At 50.2% G+C, this 26,257-nt stretch overlaps 1 protein-coding gene across 1 annotated transcript; it reads left to right on the top strand.

Moving 5' to 3' along the window:
- Positions 1–313: 313 nt before the first annotated feature.
- LOC116955083 (sphingosine kinase 1) lies at positions 314–26,257 on the top strand. The gene is made up of 6 exons (XM_032976047.2): positions 314–915; positions 2,381–2,631; positions 14,254–14,409; positions 17,098–17,192; positions 18,465–18,580; positions 19,037–26,257. The coding sequence occupies exons 1-6, from the start codon at positions 710–712 to the stop codon at positions 20,316–20,318; spliced, it is 2,106 nt and encodes a 701-aa protein (XP_032831938.2). The 5' UTR covers positions 314–709; the 3' UTR covers positions 20,319–26,257.

Raw genomic sequence — 26,257 nt, 5'->3', positions numbered from 1 at the left:
TGGTCGCTTCTGTAAGAGCAGCTGCAGGAGGAATAGGTCAGTGGGCTTTACCCGATGGGATGGAATAGCTCGAGTGTTATCAACGTGTGTGTTTGCGTGATGTGTTTACCTTTTGATGCTTTGACATCTGTGGAGAAAAAAAAAACAGAGCTGTTGCAGCTCGTCGGGTTTCACTTCCCAACTCCGTCTTGAGCTAAACACAATGTGCCATGATTCTGTGTCTTTAGGTCAGGAGAGCGGTGGGTGGGGGTGTTGGTGGGTGGGGGTGTTGGTGGGTGGGGGTGAGTGGTGGCTGGCTGGTGGCTGGGTGGTGGGTGGCTGGTGGCTGGTGAGTGGTGGCTGGCTGGTGGGTGGCTGGTGGCTGGGTGGTGGGTGGCTGGTGAGTGGTGAGTGGCTGGTGGGTGGCTGGCTGGTGGGTGGCTGGTGGCTGGCTGGTGGGTGGCTGGCTGGTGGCTGGGTGGTGGGTGGCTGGTGAGTGGTGGGTGGCTGGTGGGTGGCTGGCTGGTGGCTGGCTGGTGGCTGACTGGTGGTTGGCTGGCTGGCGGCTGGCTGGTGGCTGACTGGTGGGTGGCTGGTGGGTGGCTGACTGGTGGCTGACTGGTGGGTGGCTGGTGGGTGGCTGGCTGGTGGCTGGCTGGTGGTTGGCTGGTGGCTGACTGGTGGCTGGCTGGTGGCTGACTGGTGGCCGGGTGGTGGGTGGCGGCTGGGCATGGCCGACGAGGCCGGAGACGACGACGTCCTCCTGCACGCCGAGTTCGGCGCGAGGCGGCGCGAGAGCTGCGCCCGCTACGCCCTCACGCTCACACGCGCCGCGCTGCACGCCCAGCCGCTGCCCCCCGCGGCGGCACGCGACCCCTCGCGCCGTCTCCTCGTGCCGCTCGCCGACGTCGTCGGCTGCCACGCGCTCAGGCACAGGTGGGTGCGGCGGGGGGAGGTGACGACGTCACGACGAGGGATTTGTGGGTGACGACGTCACGACGAGGGATTTGTGTGTGACGTCGTCGGCTGCCACGCGCTCAGACACAGGTCGGTGCGGCGGGGGGAGGTGACGACGTCACGACGAGGGATTTGTGGGTGACGACGTCACGACGAGGATTTGTGTGTGACGTCATCGGCTGTCACGTGCTCAGACACAGGTGACAGTCGTGACGAGCGTTGTGCGAGTGTGTGTGCGGGGTGTGACAATCGGCTGCCACACACTCGGATGACGTCACGACGAGTTACGTGTGGGTTAAGGGTGTGACGTCTCGACAAATCCGGTCACGCACTCTCCTCGGTTATAAACACATTTGGTGACTTAAAGCTTTCGTGACTGCAGGACTTCATATTCTTTTGGTCTTTCGTTAAAGCCACGTAGATAGAAGAAATAATACAATTAGTAACAATATCACGACGTTTCGATCGCAACACAAGCAATCGTCATCAGGTGAAAAAAGAGGGGGAAGCTGCTGAGGCAGGCTGCTTTAAAGGTTTAGAGATGGGCGGGTCAGCTAATGTTAATGTAGGAGAGGGCTCCCACTCCGGCAGTAGGTCTACACCAATCGATTGGTGTGGGAGCCCTCTCCTACATTAACATTAGTTGCCCCGCCCATCTCTAAACCTTTATAAACAGCTCTTTGATTGGTGTAGACCTACTTCTGGTGTCGGAGCCCTCTCCTACATTAACATTAGCTGCCTGCCTCAGCAGCTTTCCCCCTATTTTTTCACCTGATGACGATTGCTTGTGTTGTGATCGAAACGTCGTGATATTGTTATTATTTTAATATTTTTTTCTATCTCCGTGGCTTTACCGAAAGACCCAAAGACATTTGGTGGTGTGCAACCACAATAAAAACAGCTCAACATTTGTAACATTAACACTGTGATCAATGTTATAGCCCCAACATTGAAAAGAATGGACCTTAATTTACGTGCTATTACGTGCTATTTGGAAGGGCCATTGCCCAAAAATGTCACCTATTATATAATGTTCATGTGCATGCTGCAGCGTTGACGAACGTGTTGAATTTTTCAGTTTAATCACAGTCGGGTGGCTGAAATGTGGATCAAAATTCAGGATCTCGGTGGTGCCAGCTCAGCGTATCTGACACGGCCATTATGAACCTCACATAGCCCTATGAGCCCCTGAAAGAAACACCCAGTCCGGGGAATGTAGCTCAGACTCTGCCTATGACATGGACTTTTTAAACCTGACCCTGAAATTATGAATTATTGTCACAACCATTTTTGTCAAACTCGCTCTGCCATTGTCATGGCTATTATGAACCTCACAATGCCATTGTGAACCTAACACGGCCATTACGAACCTGACGTTATGAACCCGACGTGGCCATCGTGAACCCCTCGCAACGTTCTTTATGTTTTCCTCCTCTCTCCGCAGACCGAAGTCGACCTCGTCGCAGCCTTCGCCCTCCCCGCCGTCCCCATCGTCCCCCGCGCCCCCCACGTCCTCGAACTGTCAGTGGGCGTACGTGACGGTGTTTGCCTACCCGCGGGGGGGGGGCACGGGAAAGGGGAAGGGGTCCCGCTCCCCCGCGCGACACACCTTCCGCATCGACTCGCACGGCGACGCGGATGGCAACATTCGCGAAGCACGCCGCTGGGAGACGGCCATTGTCAGCCTGCTCAGGGGTGAGTGAATGGGGGGTGAGTGAATGGGGGGTGAGTGAATGGGGGGCGGGTGGGGCAGTGTGCTTTTAACTCTTCAGATTATAAAACGCACCGTCCCTGTATTTTAAAAGAAAGGTTCGGGGTGCTCGTATAATTCAGAAAATGCACTATCTTCTGGAAAACGTACTTTAATCCAGCAGCTGTTCAGAGTCATCTTCCGGAGGACGGTTTTTGCACAGCGATGCATGACCATCCCCAGGAGGCAGCTGTGACACCCACCAGCAGCCGATCAGAATCATCATCCTTTCCGCAGTATAAAGCGGCGCATTCATAATCGTCGTCTAGAAGATGTACCAAAACCACACAATGTAACTGGTGTCGGCCAAACATGGCAATGTTGAAAAGAATCACCTGGAAATTACTTAATTGGGATCACACACAGCAGCAATATCGCTCCCTCCTGTGAAACTAATGCCGACTCTGCACTATAAGAATGGTGTAAATACCAATTGCACTCGCTATTTGCCGTTATGCCAGGTAGTAGACATTGGCGCACCGAGTACATTTTGTCTCTCGGTATATTTCGAAAGCGTTGCATTTGGGGTTATGAGATGCTCCGGAAAATGAGACACCCCCCCCCCCCAAACTTGTGCCCGGTGTCAATAAAGTAATGTAGATCTGGTCAAACACATCTGTACAAACACTATCAAAGACAAAGGATCCCTCGTACAGCCTTGACCGACTGTTGGGGCAGGTGCTGTTAGCAAGGAGCACCCGTCATGCAAACTAACACACACACTGACTCTAACACAATGACCAAGATATCACTTAGGCCGGCATGGGACAGATATGTTTCACCGATGTTGACTGAGCGATAATCAAGTGCTGTCATTGCAGCACTTGTGCCAGGGTAGGTGCCCTTTCAGGCCATGACGTGAAGAAGTGAGGAAGGCTTGCTGGCAGGAGGACACGGGACAGATCCCGGTGTTATTGATAGTCTGACCAAGATGACTGACGCACAAACTCAAAGATCACCCGTACAGCCTTAGATTTTTGGGGTAATAGGTATTAGCAAGAACCTATGGATGCCAGCATGGTACATGCACACTCACGCCAAGTCGCAAACACTTAACACTCTAAGATCCCGGAGTAGAAGACGCAACCCTCAACTTTTACTTTACAATACAGGGAGAAAAAAAAATGCGTGTGCTATATAATCCGTAGTGTAGGTAAATTCTAAGCCACGTGAAAATAGGACTAATGTAAACATCTATGCATTAGTTTGCTTTGCATTTACAAACTTTGCAAACGGATATGTCTCTCAGAATTGTGGTGGAACAGGTTTGTTTTGGCCCACACTGCCCGAGTGTGATGCTAATGACCTTCAGGGTGATTTCACTCCTCCCTGCTGTGGGGCTCATTCAGAATCGCAATGAGCACTGCACCGGGGCACTCATCTCTTTCACGATTTAAATCGACGCCAGTCGAGATGGTGGCACAGCAGTGAGCGCACACCGCGCTTTGAACTCAGTAGCCCAAGTTAGAATTCCTGGCCACGGCTAACATCAGTGGCAAGTGGATTATAACTGGTCTCACGCTCCTTGAACTATTTGTGGGTCCAAAAGTAAAACACGTTGGTTTCCGGATTTGTCTCGATTATAAATGGACTCGAGGTAGGAGCGGTGGCGCAGTGGTTAGCACTCTACGCTGCGAACCTCACCCATCACAGTTTATTCCCGCTCAAGGCGAACATCAGTGGCGAGTGACATCTGAACCTGTCCTCCCCCCCCCCACTCACCCACCTCACCTACCCACACTGACCACAGTGATGAAGTATGCAACAAAAAAACTCCATGGCCAACGCAGGGTGGGGGGGGGGGGGTATTGATCCACTGGTGTATTGATAATCGCTGGAATTTATTCGCTACGATAGCTGTTGTCTCTCTGACGTGGCCATTATGAACTTGGATAGATTAAGATTTCCCGAAGCTGCTGTAGTCGTTACAGTTAATGTGTAACCATGTTGGGTCTGTGGCAGCTCAGGTCTTTGTGGTTTTGTCACTACATAGTAAACAGCTCAAAGATCACTCTGCTGTGATATTACAGTTCAGTGCACTTTTTTAAAGCAGGTGAGAGCCCATTGAGATGAATTGCTTCTTGCGATTGACATCCTTTATTTAATGAGGTGATAACCCATTGAGACGAAGTGTCAGTTCTGGTTGATGTCCTTTATATAACCAAGATGTGAGCCCAGAGATATTTCTTCTCATTTAATATGTGGATCTCCGAGCCTCTGTGTAGTCTTATCAGCATGAACCTTGGAGCCAGCATTTTACTACAACCAGCTTAACATTTTAGGCACAGTCGTTAAGAAACCCCTGAGAGAGAGAGACACCCAACTCCAGGGCTTGAACCTTGAACCCAGGAGTTCGGCAACGCCAGCCTGCATTCGAGATGGCCATGGTGAACCTGCCGTACAGAGAGAGGTGGAGTGGTTGATTAATACACTGCACATCAAGAGGTCCGAGTTCGATTCCTGGCCACAGCTAACATCAGTGGCAAATCTTCTGCTTGCATATGGCTGGATTAATAGCAACTTATGGTGGGACTGTCTAGATTAGGAGCAGTAAGCCATGCAGTGACTTCAATTGCTGTGTGGTGGATTGCTTAAGTGCTTCAGCTGTACTTTGCAGTTCTGGTTCACTCGAAGACTTACATAGAGACCCACAGAGACTCATAGACTTAAATAGATTTTATTGTCGTTCACGATTGTGCGAGCTCACACAGAGACCCATAGACTCGTGTGAATTGTCAAGGTTAACATTTGATACACCACTGTGACGTTGATGCTCTGGGCGGCATTTCCGCATTCACACGGCAGGCATTCTCTTGACCGATACATGGCCACCAACCCTTCACCAGCCCACACGGACCGGCGTGCTGAAGTATGGTCAAACAATCCCATGATGAAAAAGGCATGAGGAGGCCTCCATCCAGCAGCGGATTTATACAGGGCGGTGCGATATACGCAGCAAGAGAGCGAGAGTGGGTGGATGCCTGCGAGTTGCTATCAGCTGAGGTATCTCTTGCACAATGCCAAGAGCTGGCACGTCAATGCTCGCACTTGCCCAATGTCCTCTTACAGTGGGTAGCCTTCAATAGAAGTGCCATCAGAACAAATACATCCATGATACAGTTTTTTTTGGGTTAGATATCGTAAATATAAACTTGTCGTTAAACACGCCACCACCCGACTCAGCCAATCGGCGACGTTGAACGATGAGTTTATATTTGGGCGTGGAACCCAAAGCACCTCTATGACGGATAATATTGGCCGCGAAAGCCGACGTGTTAAACAGAGCAAATACAACTGTGAACCAATGCTACAGCTTGTTTGGGCAATGTCAGAGAGGTTTCCTACTCGAACGAGCTTTGAGGCATTGGTGCCGATCCGGGGGTGGTGACGCGGCCCAGCAACAGCGCGGTTCGCCGCTCGTTTCACGAGGTTCGCGGTTGGAACCCAGCGGGCCGCCCTGATTAATACTGCGGCGTGCGTGCGTGTTAACTGTGAAAATACTACGATACACGGCGTCGACTTCGCGGTAGACTTCACAGATCACATGGCGTCATTTGCAAGAGTTAGGACGTCGCGTGCTCGTGTCACGGTCCGGATTTGCCAAAGTTGGAAAAAATGATACCGCAAATGACTCGGTTGGAATTGCGCGTAAAGATAGCGGTGATATCGCCCTGTAATGGGAAAACGTGGCAGAATCCTCCTGAAAAATAGTTTGGAGACTCAGGAGTCTTAAAGAATGGTGATAATTTAGCAAAACAGAGCAATTTACAGTACCGTACTGTATAAACTATATACTGTATATATTTATTAATGACAATACTGTATTGCACAGTAAAATGTAAAGTAAAAAAACAAGGTAAATTTTTAGCCTACCTATATGAACTGCAATTTCATATAAAGTTTTTTTTCAGGAAACAATCCTATCTGCTAGAAAAACTTTTAACATGCATTGAACGTAACGTATCGTGGTAACCCTAAAAATGAAATCGCTAAAGCTACGTATCATACAGTGAGGGAAAAAGTATTTGATCCCCTACTGATTTTGTACGTTTGCCCACTGACAAAGAAATGATCAGTCTATAATTTTAATGGTAGGTTTGTTTGAACAGTGAGAGACAGAATAACAACAACAACAAAATCCAGAAAGACGCATGTCAAAAATGTTATAAATTGATTTGCATTTTAATGAGGGAAATAAGTATTTGACCCCCTCTCAATCAGAAACATTTCTGGCTCCAAGGTGTCTTTTATACAGGTAACGAGTTGAGATTAGGAGCACACTCTTAAAGGGAGTGCTCCTAATCTCAGCTTGTTACCTGTAAAAAAGGCACCTGTCCACAGAAGCAATCAATCAGATTCCAAACTCTCCACCATGGCCAAGACCAAAGAGCTCTCCATGGATGCCAGGGACAAGATTGTAGACCTACACAAGGCTGGAATGGGCTACAAGACCATTGCCAAGCAGCTTGGTGAGAAGGTGACAACAGTTGGTGCGATTAATCGCAAATGGAAGAAATACAAAATAACTGTCAATCTCCCTCGGCCTGGGGCTCCATGCAAGATCTCACCTCGTGGAGTTGCAGTGATCATGAGAACGGTGAGGAATCAGCCCAGAACTACACGGGAGGATCTTGTCAATGATCTTAAGGCAGCTGGGACCATAGTCACCAAGAAAACAAATGGTAACACACTACGCCATGAAGGACTGAAATCCTGCAGCGCCCGCAAGGTCCCCCTGCTCAAGAAAGCACATATACATGCCCGTCTGAAGTTTGCCAATGAACATCTGAATGATTCAGAGGACAACTGGGTGAAAGTGTTGTGGTTAGATGAGACCAAAATGGAGCTCTTTGGCATCAACTTAACTCGCCGTGTTTGGAGGAGGAATGCTTCTAGATTTAAAGCTTTCGTGACTGCAAGGATCCATACACTTTGGTTCTATTCGGTAAAGTCACGTAGGTAAAAAATAAGACAACAAAAATCACGACGTTTCGACCACAACACAAGTGGCCTTCATCAGGTGAAGGGACCAACCTGTCCAGAGGACAGCGTTGGAGTGCTAATGTATTTTTGATGCTATTTGCGAGCTTGCACAGCCTAACATTTTATGCTAATTCCTTTGTCAAGGCGTCTTTTCTGTTTACCCACTCACAGCTTAAAGGAGGCGACCTGCGCTTGACTTTTTTCACTCCAACGCTGTCCTCTGGACAGGTTGGTCCCTTCACCTGATGAAGGCCACTTGTGTTGTAGTCGAAACGTTGTGATTTTTGTTGTTTTATTTTTTACCTCGTGACTTTACTGAATAGAACCAAAGAGTGAGGAGGAATGCTGCCTATGACCCCAAGAACACCATCCCCACCGTCAAACATGGAAGTGGAAACATTATGCTTTGGGGGTGTTTTTCTGCTAAGGGGACAGGACAACTTCACCGCATCAAAGGGACGATGGACGGGGCCATGTACCATAAAATCTTGGGTGAGAACCGCCTTCCCTCAGCCAAGGCATTGAAAATGGGTCGTGGATGGGTATTCCAGCATGACAATGAACCAAAACACACGGCCAAGGCAACAAAGGAGTGGCTCAAGAAGAAACACTTCAAGGTCCTGGAGTTGCCTAGCCAGTCTTCAGACCTTAATCCCATAGAAAATCTGTGGAGGGAGCTGTAGGTTCGAGTTGCCAAACGTCAGCCTCGAAACCTTAATGACTTGGAGAAGATGTGCAAAGAGGAGTGGGACAAAATCCCTCCTGAGATGTGTGCAAACCTGGTGGCCAACTACAAGAAACGTCTGACCTCTGTGATTGCCAACAGGGGTTTTGCCACCAAGTACTAAGTCATGTTTTGCAGAGGGGTCAAATACTTATTTCCCTCATTAAAATGCAAATCAATTCATAACATTTTTGACATGCGTTTTTCTGGAGTTTTGTTGTTATTCTGTCTCTCACTCTTCAAATAAACCTACCATTAAAACTATAGACTGATCATTTCTTTTTCAGTGGGCAAACGTACAAAATCAACAGGATATCAAATGCTTTTTTCCCTCACTGTACATGCATTGAACGTATCGTAACGTATCATATTCTACTGTACTCATCAAGATTCTGTCCGTCGTCTGCATACTTGAACAATGTTAGGTTGTTGATGGCAATTTTGTCGTATCGCTATCGCCATCGTAAGATCTAAATATCGTAAGTCGGACCATCGTAACTCTGGGACTACCTGTACTAATTTATAACCGAGTTGAACTATGGGAGACCCAGGACCGGTTTTGATCATTATCACCACTGATGTGAGCCTTGGCCAGGAATGGAACTGGGCTCGTCGTATTCGCAGCACAGTGCGCTTACCACAAAGCCACCACTCTCTACACACAAAGATCCCCCGTATAGCCTGAACAGATTGTTGGGGCAAGTGCTGTTAGCGAGCACCTATGAAGGCTGGCACAGCACACAAGGGGGTGGTAGGCCAGCACCATGCCCGGCTGCTTTTGTCTCCCTAGTGGCGATGTTTACACACCTCACCAGGTATTTATTTGAGGCTGAGTCGACCTAGGGGAGGCCCAGGACCGTTCGGATAATTGTCAGCTCCCTTACAACAGCAACAACTGCCATGCGCCACTAAGTGGTGGTGGCATCACCACAATGCTTGTGCCAGGCTATGTGCACGTTGAGGCCATGTGAACTGTCGAACGCCCGCTGGCAAGAGGTCACGGGGCAGACCCAGGTGCCACGGATCGACTGACTGAAATGACTGGCTGATGCACCACCTGTGCCGCCTATTGTGCCAACTTGCTGTGCTTTAGCCAACCGGCGTTCCGCTTGTTGTTGTGAGCTTCACTCCTCCGCCACAGAGGCCGATCTTGACACCGCTGGTACCAGTTATCGGCAAGTCCACTCAGCTCCACGTCCTCCTGTACCACATCACTCCATCTCTTCTCTAGCCCATGTCGCGCCCGCCCAGTCACCTCGATCCGGCTGAACAAAAGCTGTTTAGACATGCGGTGGCTGGGCATGCGGGCCACGTGACCCAGCCAACGCAGCCTTGCCTGCCGGAGGAGCTCACCGATGGGACTTTATCCAGATCTTTCAAGGATTTGTGAGCTCCTCACACAATGCAGCCTGGTTAAACCCAGAATGGATCATAGGCAGGCCAGCCTAAATGTTTCTAACCAGCGAAGATGTCCAACTAGAGGGGGTCCACGTTTCTCCAGCGTAGAGAAGGGAGGGAATGACTGTGGCCGAGAAGACCTGAAGCTTCGTGCGGAGCGACAGACCAGGTAGCTTCCACACAGCGTTACGCAACCGATGAAAAGATAATGCCGCTCGACTGATTCGGAGTGAGACCTCTGCTGTAAAACCGGAGCCGGTCATGAGCACACTGCCAAGGTATGGGAAACTCTTCACTCTCTCAACTGCTCCATCATCAATTGGGAGTTGTGGGGGTGGAGTGGCCGATGGTACAAAATGCCCAGGCAGGTGCTTAGTTTTGGTGGGGCTGATCGTAAGGCCTCACCTCTTAGTGGCAAACTCCAGGTTCAGCAGCAGCACCTCCAACTCCTCTTATGAGTAAGCAGCAATTACCAGATCATCGGCATACATAACATGGTTGACCAATAGGGAGCCATCCCTTTAACGCACCCGGGCATTGATCAGCCTCCCATTGTATCTATACCAGATGGAAATTCCTCCGGTACAGCCATCGAAGGCTTCATGAAATACGTGGTCGAAATAGATGTTAAATAATGTGGGAGCCAGAGGACATCCCTGTTGCACCCCAAAGTGAACCCACCATCATGAAGGTCCTTAATGATCGTGAACAGAGGGTCAGGGACTCTGAAAGCACGAAGAACAACTCAGACCCCAGGCCTCTACTGATGGTATCACAGGCCTTGACCAGGTCAATAAAGCAGAGATGTAGGTCTTGTTGGAATTGCCTACACCTCTGCTGTAACAGACGGACAGAAAATATGGCATCTGTGCAGGACCGCCCTTTCCTGAAACCGCATTGGGGCTCAGCAAGCCTGTCCTCAGCGTGCTTAGCAACGCGATGTTGAATAATCCTTGCCAGGACCTTTCCCGGCACACTGAGGAGTGAGATGCCCCTGTAGTTGTTACAGTCTGTGCGGTCCCCCTTCTTACAAAGGGGGATCACCAGGGCATCCTTCCAATCCTGCGGAACCCGTCCAGTGGTCCAAACTGTTGTTATGATGTCATGTAGGGCAGTCTCTGCACAAACGCCATGCTCCCTCAGCATTTTGCTTGGGTGATCATCTCTGTCCGGTGCCTTTCCTGGTCTCAGACTCTGGATCGCCTTTAGTACTTCCTCAACAGATGGCACCTCACAGGGGGTGACTTCTTCAAATATATGAGGCACCGCAGCCTCAGCAGGGTCATCCCCCAAGACCTCACGGAAATGCTCAGGAAATCTGCAAACCTGGGAATTGGAGATTGGATCACCGTTCTTTCCTCTAATGATGGTAATAGGTGTGGCGCTGAAAGTTACTTTTTTATGGAATTAAAGAACGATATGTGATCTCGGGCCATTGAGGCAGACTCCATCTCCTCAGCAACCCGCGACCACCACCCATCCCCTTACACACACGCACACACCCTTACACATTCGCACACACCCGCATACTGTATATACACACACCCAGGAATAGGTTCTGATATTATTCGACACTGGAGGGTGTTTGTTGAACCTGGTTAAAACTCTGAACAGACCAGGATTTGCAAGAGTGGTCTGGGGTCACCGTCAGGACAAAAACACAGAAAGTGGAACAATGGAATCCAGTCAGGTGGCTCAGTGGTCTAGCAAGCCACTCGCAATCAGAAGATTTTGCAAAGTTGAAATCCTGGTTGCGTGTTACCGCAGCCCATCGTCCCTCTGGGGGTCGATGAAAATGAGCGCCGCGTTGTGGGGAAGTTGTCCCCCAGCCCATATCATCGAAGCTTGGAATGACAAACGACTGACTCTGCAGGGCCGTAAATAGATGAGCACCATTGGCGTCATTGCTTACTTGGGCAGAAAATCACTTTGACGTTTCGCAGCGATAAAGCAAATAATCATCGGTGCCGTCACGGCCGCGTCACGGGAGAAATCGAACAAATGCAGCAACATTTATATTATGAGCGCAAATGCAGTCCCCTGCAGCGAACGATGAATCGCACCTACGCTAATCCTGGTCGGGAAGCGGAACAAGATTGGCTGAGTTAGCGAGTGGTTAGTGTGCCAATCGACTCACCGCACCACTACTTCCCACTCCGTGACCACAACCCACGCGCGCAATCACAGTACTATAGCCCATAAAAGTACACGAGGGTATAAATGAGCAGGGCAGTGTTGTGTAAACAGAGACACAGTCCCTCAGCCTGTTGGGACAGGTACTGTCAGCGAGCACCAACAACAATAACAGCCGCCATTCGCCAGTAAGTGGTGGTCATGTCATCACAGTGCTTGTGCCAGGCTAGGTGCACGTTGAGGCCACAGGAACTGTTGAAGGCTCTCTGCTAGCAGGTCACTGATTGAGATGACTGGCAGATGCACCGCCTGTGCCCCCCACTCTGCCAAATTGCTGCGTTTTAGCCGCCCGGGGCTCCCCTCGTTGTTGTGAGCGCCGCTCCTCCACCCTGTTGTTGAAGGGTGACTCCCTCCAACCGCCCGGTAACTTCCTTCACGAACCTCCTCCATAGGAGGCCAATCTTGACACCGCCTGTGGCAGTCATCTGCAAGTCCACTCAGCGCCACGTCTTTCTCTACACGCACATCAACACACGTACACACTCGCACAGTACAATGTCGCTTATCTGACCGTCACATATCCCCCCTGATCAATTAACCGTCCACAGCCACTGAAGTATTTGTGTGCACGGTGGTGTAGTTTCCACTTTCTACAGATGTTCGAAAATTCGGTCAACTCACATATCTGCCTGTACCTCGGTTCCAAACGAGCCAGATATGTGACATGGTGCTGTACCCCATATAGCCTTCACAGACTTTTGGGGCAAGTGCTGTTAGCGAGAACCTGTTAAAGTTGGGCACGGCACACGAGGGGGTGGGTGGCCAGCACCACGCCCGGCTGCCTTTGCCTCCCAAAGTGGTGATGTTTACACACCGCACCAGGTACTCATTAAGTCTGAGTCAACCTAGGGGAGGCCCAGGACCGGTTCAGAAAATCATTACTGGTGTTGGTCGTGCGGGGGAATCGAACCCGTGTCGCCGGGTTCGTAGCACGGCGCACGCTAGCCGCTACTACACTACCGCCCCCCCCCCCCCACACACAAGAACGTACACTCGCACCACGCTTATCCATGATCACATTCCAACAATGTCCCCGTACACGTGGCATTGTACAAATAACTTTGCTGTTAAGAGGCCAGACTGGTCGGGCTGGTTGTCTGTCATCGGTTCACAATGGCCATGCCCATATTCTTGAGCCGGTAAATCCTCAGAATCCTCATCATACCCCGGTGTGTATCTGTAGAATCTATTCTTGTATGAATATTCAAAACTCGGCACACTCGTCAATAACACTGTTGCCCCGAAAAGGAACGGTATAGGCAACGTTTTCAGGAAATTGCCCTTCTTCGTGGCACAAAGAGATGGGATAACAAGAGTTGTTGCGGTTGTAGCTGTGTGAATCTGTCACATCTAGGTGAACACGTCGGCTTTCGCGACCAATATCATCCACAATAGAGGTTTTTTTTGGGTTAGATCACGTAAATATATAAATGTGTCGTTAAACCCGCCACTGCCAATTAGTAAGGTTTGTCACGTAAACAGAACGTGCCTATTAGTTACTAGTACAGCACACCGGTGTGTTGGAGAGCAAAGCCACAACATTGCATAGCCACATTGCGCGATCTAACCCAAAAAAACCTGTATTAGGGGTGTAGCGTCTAGTGGAGTGAGTCTGCGGTGGAGTAATTGTGTAATATCTATAAATATATCCGTAGAGAATGCGCCCCCTTTATATAAGCTCATTAATGGCTCCCGTGCCGGCCGCGAGTGAACATCCACACACTATGGATGAAAAGATTGACCGGCTCAAAGGGAATTATACATCTGACGGGGCCGTGCACGCACGAGCGTGTGTCTCTCTCTGCCTCTCCCCGGGGGTTCATAATGGCCACGTCAAGAGACACTGAGCCAGAGTCACTGAGGTCTCGAATGGTGTTAAAAACGTTGGCGATGATGTTTGAGTTTGATGATGATGATGAATTTGTTAACGATGTTGACGACGAAAGTGGTGCTGTTATCGTTGACGGTGATAGTGATGTTGGTGATGCTGTTGGTGACGCTTGTAATATATATTCTTGGTTCTTTCGGTAAAGTCACGTGACTTTACCGAAAGAACCAAGAATATGAATCACTGCAGTCATGAAAGCTTTAAATCAAGACGCTTGTAATGTTGATGCGTTTGATGATGATTGTTGGTGATACCGTGAATGTTGATGGCGACGTTGGCGAAGCGGTCAGTGTTAATGTTGTGATGATGGCAGCGATGATGGTGATAATGGTTAAGGTGATAATGGCGATGCTGATGAACTTGTTGATGATGATGATGTAGGAGAGAGGAGCCCCTCAGGCCTCCCACCTCGTCGCCGTCGTCTCCTCATCCTTGTGAACCCGTTCAGTGGGACGAAGAAAGCTCAGCTGAGGAGCCAGCGCATCCTGCACCCCATAATGGAGGAGGCCGACATTCAGCATCACACCATCATCACGGGTACTACATCATCAACAACACACCATCATCACGGGTACTACATCATCATCAACATCACACCATCATCACGGGTACCACATCATCATCAACATCACACCATCATCACGGGTACTACATCATCAACAACACACCATCATCACGGGTATTACATCATCAACAACACACCACCATCACGGGTACTACATCATCAACAACACACCATCATCACGGGTACTACATCATCAACAACACACCATCATCACGGGTACTACATCATCAACAACACACCATCACGGGTACTACATCATCAACAACACACCATCACGGGTACTACATCATCAACAACACACCATCATCACGGGAACCACATCATCAACATCACACCATCATCACGGGAACCACATCATCAACATCACACCATCATCACGGGTACTACATCATCAACAACACACCATCATCACGGGTACCACATCATCAACAACACACCATCATCACGGGAACCACATCATCAACATCACACCATCATCACAGGAACCACATCATCAACATCACACCATCATCACGGGTACTACATCATTAACAACACACCATCATCACGGCTACTACACTATCAACATCACACCATCATCACGTGTACCACATCATCAACAACACACCATCATCACGGGTACTACACTATCAACATCACACCATCATCACGGGTACTACATCATTAACAACACACCATCATCACGGGTACTACCATCAACAACACACCATCATCACAGAACCACATCACACTATCATCACGGGTACTACACTATCAACATCACACCATCATCACGTGTACCACATCATCAACAACACACCATCATCACGGGTACCACATCATCAACATCACACCATCATCACGGGTACCATATCATCAACAACACACCATCATCACGGGTACTACATCATCAACATCACACCATCATCACGGGAACCACATCATCAACATCACACCATCATCACGGGAACCACATCATCAACATCACACCATCATCACAGGAACCACATCATCAACATCACACCATCATCACGGGTACTACATCATCAACAACACACCATCATCACGGGTACCACATCATCAACAACACACCATCATCACGGGTACTACCATCAACAACACACCATCATCACGGGTACTACATCATCAACATCACACCATCATCACGGGTACTACATCATCAACATCACACCATCATCACGGGTACTACATCATCAATATCACACCATCACCACGGGTACCACATCATCAACATCACACCATCATCACGGGTACTACATCATCAACAACACACCATCATCACGGGTACTACCATCAACAACACACCATCATCACGGGTACTACATCATCAACGACACACCATCATCACGGGTACTACATCATCAACAACACACCATCACGAGTACCATATCATCAACAACACACCATCATCACGGGTACTACATCATCAACAACACACCATCATCACGGGTACTACATCATCAACAACACACCATCACGGGTACTACATCATCAACAACACACCATCATCACGGGAACCACATCATCAACATCACACCATCATCACGGCTACTACATTTTTAACACACCATCATCACGGGTCCTACATCATCAACAACACACCATCATCACGGGTACCACATCATCAACAACACACCATCATCACGGGTACCACATCATCAACATCACACCATCATCACGGGTAGCACATCATCAACAACACACCATCATCACGAGTACTACATCATCAACATCACACCATCATCACGGGTACTACATCATCAACATCACACCATCATCACGGGTACTACATCATCAACAACACACCATCATCATAGGCACCACATCATCAACATCACACCGTCACCACACCATCACCACGGGCATCACATCATCAACATCACACCACACCATCATCACCGGTATCACATCATCAACATCACACCATCATCACCGATAACACATCATCAACATCACACCATCACCACACCATCATCACCGGTATCACATCATCAACATCACACCATCACCACACCATCATCACCGGTATCACATCATCAACATCACACCATCACCACACCATCATAACACCATCACCACACCATCACCGCGGGTACCGCATCATTAACATCACACCATCACTACACCATCACTACACCATCACCACAACATCACAACGGGTACCACAATAATAATCACTCCCAATCACCACACCATCACCACGGATACCACATCACCATTATCACATCATCACCATCTATATCATTACAACATCATCACACCATTACTATGAGAACACCAACAACAGTACCATCATATCTTCACCATCTCTATCATGAAGATCATCACACGAATATCATCACACCATCACCATGGGCACACCATGCATATCACCATTGCAACATCATTATCACCATCACACCATGACGATCAACACAGAATCATCATCGTTGCAACATCATCACCACAACCACGGGTACACCATCATCAACACCTTCGCAATATTATCATCATCATCACCACACCATGGGAGTTTCACGACATTTTTGTGGTAATACACCAACCCTCGCTACCTCCACGGTGCTGGATTGCAGGCCACTTGCGTAAACCACCACAGCCTGCAGTGCATTGTTGTTGGTGATGATGTCGTTGATGATGATGTTGATGATGTTGTCTGACAGAGAGGGCTGGGCATGCAAGCACCTTGGTTCAGCAGATAAACCTCTCCGAATGGGACGGGATCGTGATCGTGTCTGGGGACGGACTCCTGTTTGAGGTGAGTTGATCACGGGTACCACATCAACATCACACCATCACCACACCATCATCACGGGTACCACATCATCAACATCACATCATCACCCATCACCACACCATCATCACGGGTTCCGCATCATCAACATCACACCATCACATCATCACCCATCACCACACCATCATCACGGGTACCACATCATCAACATCACACCATCACCAATCACCACACCATCATCACGGATACCACATCATCAACATCACCACACCATCATCACGGGTACCGCATCATCAACATCACACCATCACCCATCACCACACCATCATCACGGGTATCACATCATCAACATCACACCATCACCCATCACCACACCATCATCACGGGTGCCACATCATCAACATCACATCATCACCCATCACCACACCATCATCACGGGTTCCGCATCATCAACATCACACCATCACCATCACACCATCACCCATCACCACACCATCATCACGGGTACCACATCATCAACATCACACCATCACCCATCACCACACCATCATCACGGGTACCACATCATCAACATCACACCATCACCCATCACCACACCATCATCACGGGTACCGCATCATCATGCGTAAGTGACGCTGTTTTGCAAGTCGCCTGGCCTGTCGCTCTGCACGAGGCTTCCGAGTCCTCTCGGCCACGCTTGTGTGTGTGTGTGTGTCATCTGCATTGGCCATGTGTGGGAGCAGTGGTGTAGCGGTTAGCACGCTGCGCTACGAACCTGGCAGCCCAAGTTCGATTCCCGCTTATGGTCAGGGTCAGTGGCAAATATATTTGCCTCCGCTAGGTCAACTCGGACTTAAAATGAGTACCTGGTGCGGTGTGTAATCATCAGCAATGGGGGGGAGACTAAGGCACGCTCGGTGTGGTGCTGGCCACCCACCCTCCCGCTAACAGGAATTGCCCAACAATCTTCCCCAACAATCTGTATGTGAGTCTCCGTGCCACCATGTGTATGTGTGTGTGTCTCTATCATTGTACAGTAAAACCTTGCATTGCGAGTAACTTGGCCTGCGAGGGTTTTGCAAGATGAGCAAAAAATTGTAAATAAATATTAATTTGATAAACGAGCGAGGGTCTTGCAATACGAGTAGTAGTACGTGTACACGCTTTGTACTGCCGAGCGTCACGTGATCACAACTGATACACGAGTGCTTTGGATTACAAACACGTTTCCGGAACGAATTACGCTCGCAATCCAAGGTTTTACTGTATATCTATGGGTCTCTCTGCGTGTCTCAGGTTATAAATGGCCTCATGTCTCGTCCGGACTGGAAAGACGCGATCCGGATTCCTCTGGGGATCTTCCCGTGCGGATCTGGGAATGCCATGGCTGGATCGATCAACCACTACACAGGGTACTCGCCCCAACACTCGCACCGAACCCAGACACGATCCCGGACTCTTAACGTCCAGCCCCAACACTAACACCCCAGACGCATTCAGCGAGACCCAACGCGAGCCCGGACGCCATTGCCCAGCCATCCTCGTGGGAACACCACGGCCACGTTGCCCTGATCGCTCGCTCTCTAACCCCTCCTCTCCTCCCCATCCCCTCACTCTTCCTTCTGAACCCTCTGTCTCCTCCTCTGCATCTCTTCTCTCTCGCCAATTCCCTCCTCCATGCTCTACCTTCCCTTTCAACCATCCATCTCAATTTTCCCACCCCTCCTATCTCCCCTCTTGCCCCTCTTCACTCTCCCCTACCCTCCTCCACTCCCCGTCCTCCCCTCCCCCTTCTCCCCTCCCCCTCCTCTTCCCCTTCTCTCCTCCTCTGCCTTCTCCTCCTCTCTCCCCGCCCCCCGGCACCGTAGCCACGACATGGTGGTGGGCGACGTGCTGGCGCAGCACCTGGCGTTCCTGCTGTGCCGGGGCGGCGTGGCGCCGCTCGACCTGGTGTCGGTGCGCTTCGCCTCGGGCCGCCGCCTCTTCTCCTTCCTGTCGGTCGCGTGGGGCTTCGTGTCCGACGTCGACATCGAGAGCGAGCGCTTCCGCGCCATGGGATCCGCGCGCTTCACGCTGGGCGCCATCGTGCGCCTCCTCGCGCTGCGCAGCTACCCGGGCCGCCTCTCCTTCCTGCCGGCGGAGGCGGCCGTCGGCAAGAGCTCCGCCGCTCGCAGCTTTGCCGCGGCCGGCGGCGGCGCCGCCGCCGCCGGGCTCCGCCGGCAGATGTCGGACCTGGGGCCGTGCGAGATCGGCGCGGGGAACGTGCGGGATGCGAGGCACAGCGCCGGCGAGGAGGTGGGGAGGAAGGGGGCGGCGGTAGCGGCAGCGCTGGACGGGGATTTGGACGAGAACCGCAACGGGCACGGCGGCGGCGACGACGACGACGACGACGTGTTTGGCAGCGGCGATGCGCTGGAGCGCCTGGGCGGCAATCCGGACGAGACGAATCATCGCGGGACGAGTGACCGCGAGGAGGGGCGGGCGGGGACGGGAAGCGAGAACGATATTGGCAGCGGAGGAGGAGGAGGAGGGATCTCCACTGGAGCCAACAACCCGGGTTTGGACGGCGACGTGTTGGACGGCGCCAATCGCAGGACGGTGGAGCCCGGCGAGGCGACGAATCAACCCGGCCGGGACTCGCGCCCGGACAGAACCGCGAACCCCTTCGTCGACACGAACGGCGGCACGACGCTGCCCGGCGGCGTCGACGTGAACCCGCTCGGCCCCGAGGACGACCTCCTGCCGCCGCTGGACGAGCCGGTTCCGCCTTCGTGGGTGACTCAGGAGGCCGACTTCGTGCTGGTGCTCGGGCTCTACCAGTCGCACCTGGGCGCCGACCTGGCGACGGCGCCGGCGGCGCGCGCCGACGACGGCGTCATCCACCTGCGGGCGGTGCGCCGGGGCGCCCCCCGCGCCGCGCTCGTCCGCTTGCTGCTGGGCGCCGGCGGGGAGGCGGAGCCGGCGCTCGCCCCGTTCCTCACGGCGGAGCGCGTGCGGGCGTTCCGCCTGCAGCCGCTCGGCAAGGAGGGCGGCATCGTGACGGTGGACGGGGAGCGCTTGCCCTGCGAGGCGCTGCAGGCCCAGGTGCACCCGGGCATCGCCAACGTCATGGGCTTGTGCGGCGCGGGGCCGCCGCGTGGCGCCGTCTGACGGGCGAGCGGGGCCCTGGGCGAGGGCGAAGACTCCTCCCGGGGGTTCGTCGGCGTCATCGTCGCCAGCCGCGCTCAATCCGCCGCCGGATGAAGGCCCCGCCGAGGCCACCCGCTCCGGTCCTGCATTGGCAACGACTTGCGCACGAGATGATGTCATCGCCGCTCCACCTCCGCTGCGGACGGCCTCTCGGACACATTCCGTTCCTTGGCTGCCGCTGTTATTATTCCTTGACCATTGCGCGTTCTGGCCGTGGAATATCCTGCCCGGGCCCACCATACTTAGCACGAGGGTCAGGGTCGTTATTAGGCGTTAGGGCTCGTGTTGGTGGATGTGTAGTGCGGAACTCGCACGGAGGCAAGGTAATGTAACACCCGCTCATTCTTGATTAACCTCCAGACGCGCCAGTTGTGGGCGCACACGACACTGCACGCATAGCACCACGCATGGTACACATTAATCCTTACTAGCTACCACTACTCTCAACTTCACCGCCCACACCTGCTCACTTCCCCCAGCATGCCGGCTTTTATTCCCCCAGCTAGACTTCGCCTACCTTCCAGGAGCTGCCCGACAGCCAACCCGCAGCCCACACACAGACGCCTCTCCTCAGCTGCACGTGCGTCACTCAATTACCACACGTGCCTCTCATCAGCTGCGCATGCATTACTACACCACACACGTGCCTCTCATCATCTGCACGCGCATTACTACACTACATATGCATTGGGCCGAGTGTTAGTGGAATGGGCCATAGTGTTGTTAGGTTTGCCAGCAGGGTTACTGTTAGAATCGGGCTAGGGTTAGGCTTAGGGCTACTTGCTCTGATGTGGCGTCACGTGACTCAAGCACGTGTGACAGCACCCACGCAGACCCTCTCTGAGCCCTCCCCTCCAGCACGGGACCAATTACCCCAATGCCTCCACTTACAGAATGGGGTGAGGTGCCAGGGGTTGGTTGTTATTCAGGGTTAGAGGCTAGGGTTAGGTGTTTGGTCGGTGTTAGGTTTAAATTTTACAATTATAATTAAGGCTGTGGCCATTGCTAGGGTCGGGGTTAATGTAAGGGTTAGGAATAGCGTTAATTTCAAGTTGTTTATGATGCGTTGCTGGTGGTGGTGATGATAATGATGACACTTATGCCTTAATGCAATCTTACCACGAAGATGCTACGATACACGGTACGTCGTTAAGAGAACCACGACAATTGTATTTATCCATTTAGGAAAAAATACTATCCTGTGGTGATCATCGCTGGCTCGTTCACTTTCGCCTAAATATTTAATTTCCTGACTAAATATTTCAATATTTACGAAAGGACAAAACCTAAAGTTGATACAAAACAACAATTAGTAGGGCCGTCCTTAGAGAGGGTGCGGGGGGCGGGGCAAATGACACCACGTGGGCCTCAAACTGAACCGGGAGTATCACGTCTGACACCCCCGCGATGTCGAAGTGTGCGAGGTGCCCCCCCCCTCCCCAAATCGCGGGGCCCGGGGCAGTCGCCCCGATCCGCCATCCTAAGAAATTTGTACTTTCTAAAAACGTTTTATGGAATTCTTGGCGGAATTTTTGTTTTTAAATATATATTGGTAGTGCCGCCTTGCTGCGTGGGTGCTGCTGCCTTCCCTCTCATCTGTGGTTATCCACAAATAGAGACGTTTTGGGTTACATCGCGTTAAATATGTGTCGTGAAAACCGCCACGGCCATTTGGTAAGGTTTGCCACTTAAATCAAAACGTGTCATTTCCGTACGAGTTAAGCGCACCGATGTGTGGGAGAGCAAACCCACAGCTACAATTCGAGCACGACGTTTCACCGGTAATTGCAACCAGCATCATCAGGCGAACGTTGTAGTCGAATTGTACATTTTGTCGTGGGTTTACTGTTTAATATATCGGTGTGCTGACACTAGTCAATGAAATTGGCACGTTTTGTTTTACGTGACAAACCTTACGAACTGGGCTGTGTGGTGTGGTGGCGGGTTTAACGACGCACAGTTATATTTCCGCGGTCTAACCCAAAAAAAACCTCATGGATAATATTGGTCGCGAAAAGCCCCACGACTACGTGTTCAACTCATCTGTGGTTCCTCCCCACGCCTCCGAGTCGTCCACTCTGCCTCCCCTCGAAAGCGGGCGAGTCCTGCGCAGCGCGTTAGAGAAGCTGAACATCACGGCGATTATACGACGTCCTCATCACCACAGTTGACATCACGACTGTTGGCGTAACTGACGGCATGCGCGTTGCAAGCACGATGGGAGCGGTTAATGATCATCGGGACTCGGGGCAGCGAGCTTGCGTCGGGCGAACTGCAGTTGGGGAACGCTTAAGCAATCTTTCTTCGCACTGACGCGCCAATGAGCGGCAGGAAAAAAATGCAATACAATTGTGAAATGCAGGGTCGCGGGAAACTGATGACGCAATGGGTCGCCACGTCGCAAACTCTGATATGAAATCGTAACGTGAAAAATGATATTGCGGGGAAGCAAAAAACTCGCGTGGAAAATCGCCGAAATTTCCTCCGTCGATTTAAAGTCTTGGCATCTCCAATGGTGGCCACTTCAGCCGATGGTGGACATTCCACATTCCTATGGCAGGGACCAGTCTATTCCATATAATGACCACTAGTGTTGACTTAACACAAAGTAGGTGTTACTTAATTTACCCAACCTGGATATATGATGATGGCAATGACGATGATGGTGGGCTGAGTCAACCCAAGACCGGGATTTTAACTTGGGACCATTCCCGTTTCAGGGGCCTAACGATTCATATATTAGTTAATTCAAATTGATTATGACGCTCGCGATACATTAATTGAATCCTGTGTTATTAAGAGCCGATGTTATTTTGTTTTAACACGCGCTATTGAGACGATGGTTGGCGCCCTGATTAGCGCACCGCAATCTGAACCTGGCTCCCCCCAAGTTCACATCCTGGCCATGGCCAGCATCAGTTGTGAGTGATATCTAAACAGATCCTGTTCAGATTTCACCACCCTTATCCCCCTCCCACCTCCTTTACCAACCCACGCTGACCAGTACGGAGAAGTATAGGCAGCAACTCATTGGATTTCCGTTTGGGTAGATGGGCAATGACGCCCTGGCGAATGCACTCTGTTGAATCGTGTTGTTAAGTCGCAGTACAGTAGTTTTGTTATATTCATCTCCAAGGGTAATTTCACCTGATGGTCTGCTCAGACCTCAGTCGGTTGAATAAACGAGGAAAACATATCAGAGGCAGTGAGTTGCCGCTGCCGAGATCCTGGCCTTGAGCCCTGGGACCTGGGGGTCTCTCTCAGGGGATTCATAATGGCCATGCCTTACACACTGAGTTGGCACTTCAGAGATCTGGTCTTGAGCCCTTGGCCTGGGTGCGTCTCTCTCTCTCAGGGGTTCATAATTGCCAATGACTCAGAGACCCATAGACTTACACAGAGACGCATAGACTCTTACAGAGATGCGTAGACTTGCACAGAGACCCAAAGACTCGCACAAAGACCTATAACCGACTGCCCTTCTCGATGTATCTGGGCAGTGTCTTAAGATGCAGTCGCATTTAGATGCCATCTAATCCAATAATCTATTGCATATCATCCTATGGGTCACTACGTCAGTCTGTGGGTCTCTGTTTCTGTACTACATCTTGGGACGCATTGAGACTCACAGGGACTTCGCATGTAATTAACAGCGGGACCCACTAATCTGGAACAAAGGATGTTTCCGGAGATGACATTGCATTAAAATACGCGGAGATGACTAGAAGGCTCTTGAAGGTCAAATTACAAGAATCTCCAGCGCATTGCTAATGTAGCTTTAACTCGGGCTTAACGTATTCTTGGTTCTTTCAGTAAAGTCACGCCGAAGGGAAACAATAAAATAATAAAAATATAAAACAATTAAATTCTCACGGCGTTTCGACTGCAACACAAGCAATCATCATCAGGTGTGAAAACCACAGCAAGAAAATTTGAAAAAAGTGGCGGTTTTTTTTTACGTTAGCGCCACGGAGAGCGATTTGGCAGTTATTCAGATGGACGAGTCCATCTATGTTCGGAAAAGAGGAGGGGGGAGACGAAAATAATGGATGCGGTCTGAAAGCCACTGTAAGCGTGAACAATCAATTAATTCGCTAAATGGTTTATCAAATCCTTCCAATGATTTCCAAGCCAGAATCCATCTTCCCGGTTGAAATTGTCTGTGTTTGTATATGTGGATAGCCTCATGAACGACTCTCTCATGGTAGCCAGATGGCTTGCAAAGAACCTCTGTCTTGGAGAAGTCAATGTCATGTGAGCATACTGAATTATATTATTATTATTTTATTGTTTCCCTTCTACGTGGTGACTTTACCGAAAGAACCAAGAATATGAATCCCTGCAGTCACGAAAGCTTTAAATCAAAATGTAGGGCTGAACGATTTGGGGAAAATATCTATTTGCGATTTTTCTGACAGATATTGCAATTTGATTTGCGATTACATTTTTTAAAGTCAAGCTTCAGTTCAATATTCATTGTGTAATAAATTTAAAACACGTGATGGAGCATTACCACGTGATACCATCATAATATGAACTGCTCTATACATTCTAATGCAAGGATGAGAACTTAAAAGATATGAATTTCTTCCAACATGTATTCATTAAGATGTTTTAATTGAAATAGAACAATCAAACATAGAACAATTGTTCATTTAAATAAATAAAGTTATAATAATAATACAAAATAAAACAATTCCAATAAGAGAGTAATAGGACTTTTCAAATCGCAAAAAAATCACAGCCTTTGCGATTTTGCAAAGCGCATTGTTTCAAATTGCGATTTTAAATCGATTAATCGTTCAGCCCTAGCTTTAACCCTGCGTCGAGTGTCCAGGGACGGAGCCCAGGCGGGAAGCTTGTACCTCTCTAGTCCTCCGCCCGTGGGCATGTCCCATGGCTCGAGGCTCCCTTTCCGTTCTATCCGATCGCCCCCCCCCCTCCCAACTCGCCCTACAGCACCCCTACACTCGGGATGTCGAGCCAAAGAGAGATTGAGCACCGACGTAGATTCCCCCACCGCCACCACCACCTTTGCCTTCTCCGCAAGTCTTATTGAGGCGACCCCAGGTGCGGAACAAGAGTTGCAGCGGGTGACGAGTGGGCGATGCTCGAACTTTGTCTGTTCTCCGGTGTCGTCTGCTCGAGCGGCCGTGCACAGCTGATGATGATTTGAGCGTCGTTATTGAGCGCGTGTGGAGGGGGGGGGGGTTCTTAGCCCCTGACAAAAGGTCGCCCTTGATATGACTTAAGTTGGTGTGATGGACACAATGAATGGGCGAGTCCCTGAATGCAGTTGAATTTAAAAGCTGGGGGGGAATGCTTCTGCATACTGTCGGCACTAAAATGAAAACGAGAACGACTGATTTTTATTTTTTTTCCCAACGTTCTGAACATGGCCTTTAAACCGAGTGCCTGAATGAAGAATGTTGACTGCACAATCAAATTGCTGAGTTTCACAAAAAAAAGGTTGACATTAAAAAAAAAATCAATTTATTTATACGCCGTCAAAATTGCGGCCGTGAACTCTCGTCTTTTGGCTGTGTTTAATTGACAAGAGCAGTCGGGTAACGGGCTCGTATGATGACGCTGTGTTTACTTCAACGCAGTCTGATGTGTTAGGATGTAGAGCTCATGTATTGCAATAGTTGTGCATAACGGAAAGCAATTAATTGATTGACGTGGTGTGAGCCATGCGAACGTAACACTAGTAAGGTGAGCGTGTCCTGCATTGCATGCGTCGAGGGTTCTTTATTGGACGATTGTGTTCTGTATTGAATGGGACGAGGGTTCTGGTGTTTAGTTATATAATTGTTATTTAAAGTTGAATTTGACAGTTGCTGGGAGACTTGCGTAAAGTCCACAATGATGTCAATAAAACTGATGTAATTTATCTCGAA

Source organism: Petromyzon marinus, chromosome 58, assembly GCF_048934315.1.
Source record: "Petromyzon marinus isolate PM22_M1 ecotype Great Lakes invasive population chromosome 58, UKy_Petmar_22M1.pri1.0, whole genome shotgun sequence".
Classification (NCBI taxonomy): domain Eukaryota; kingdom Metazoa; phylum Chordata; class Hyperoartia; order Petromyzontiformes; family Petromyzontidae; genus Petromyzon; species Petromyzon marinus.
This window is presented reverse-complemented; position numbering and strand designations above follow the sequence as displayed.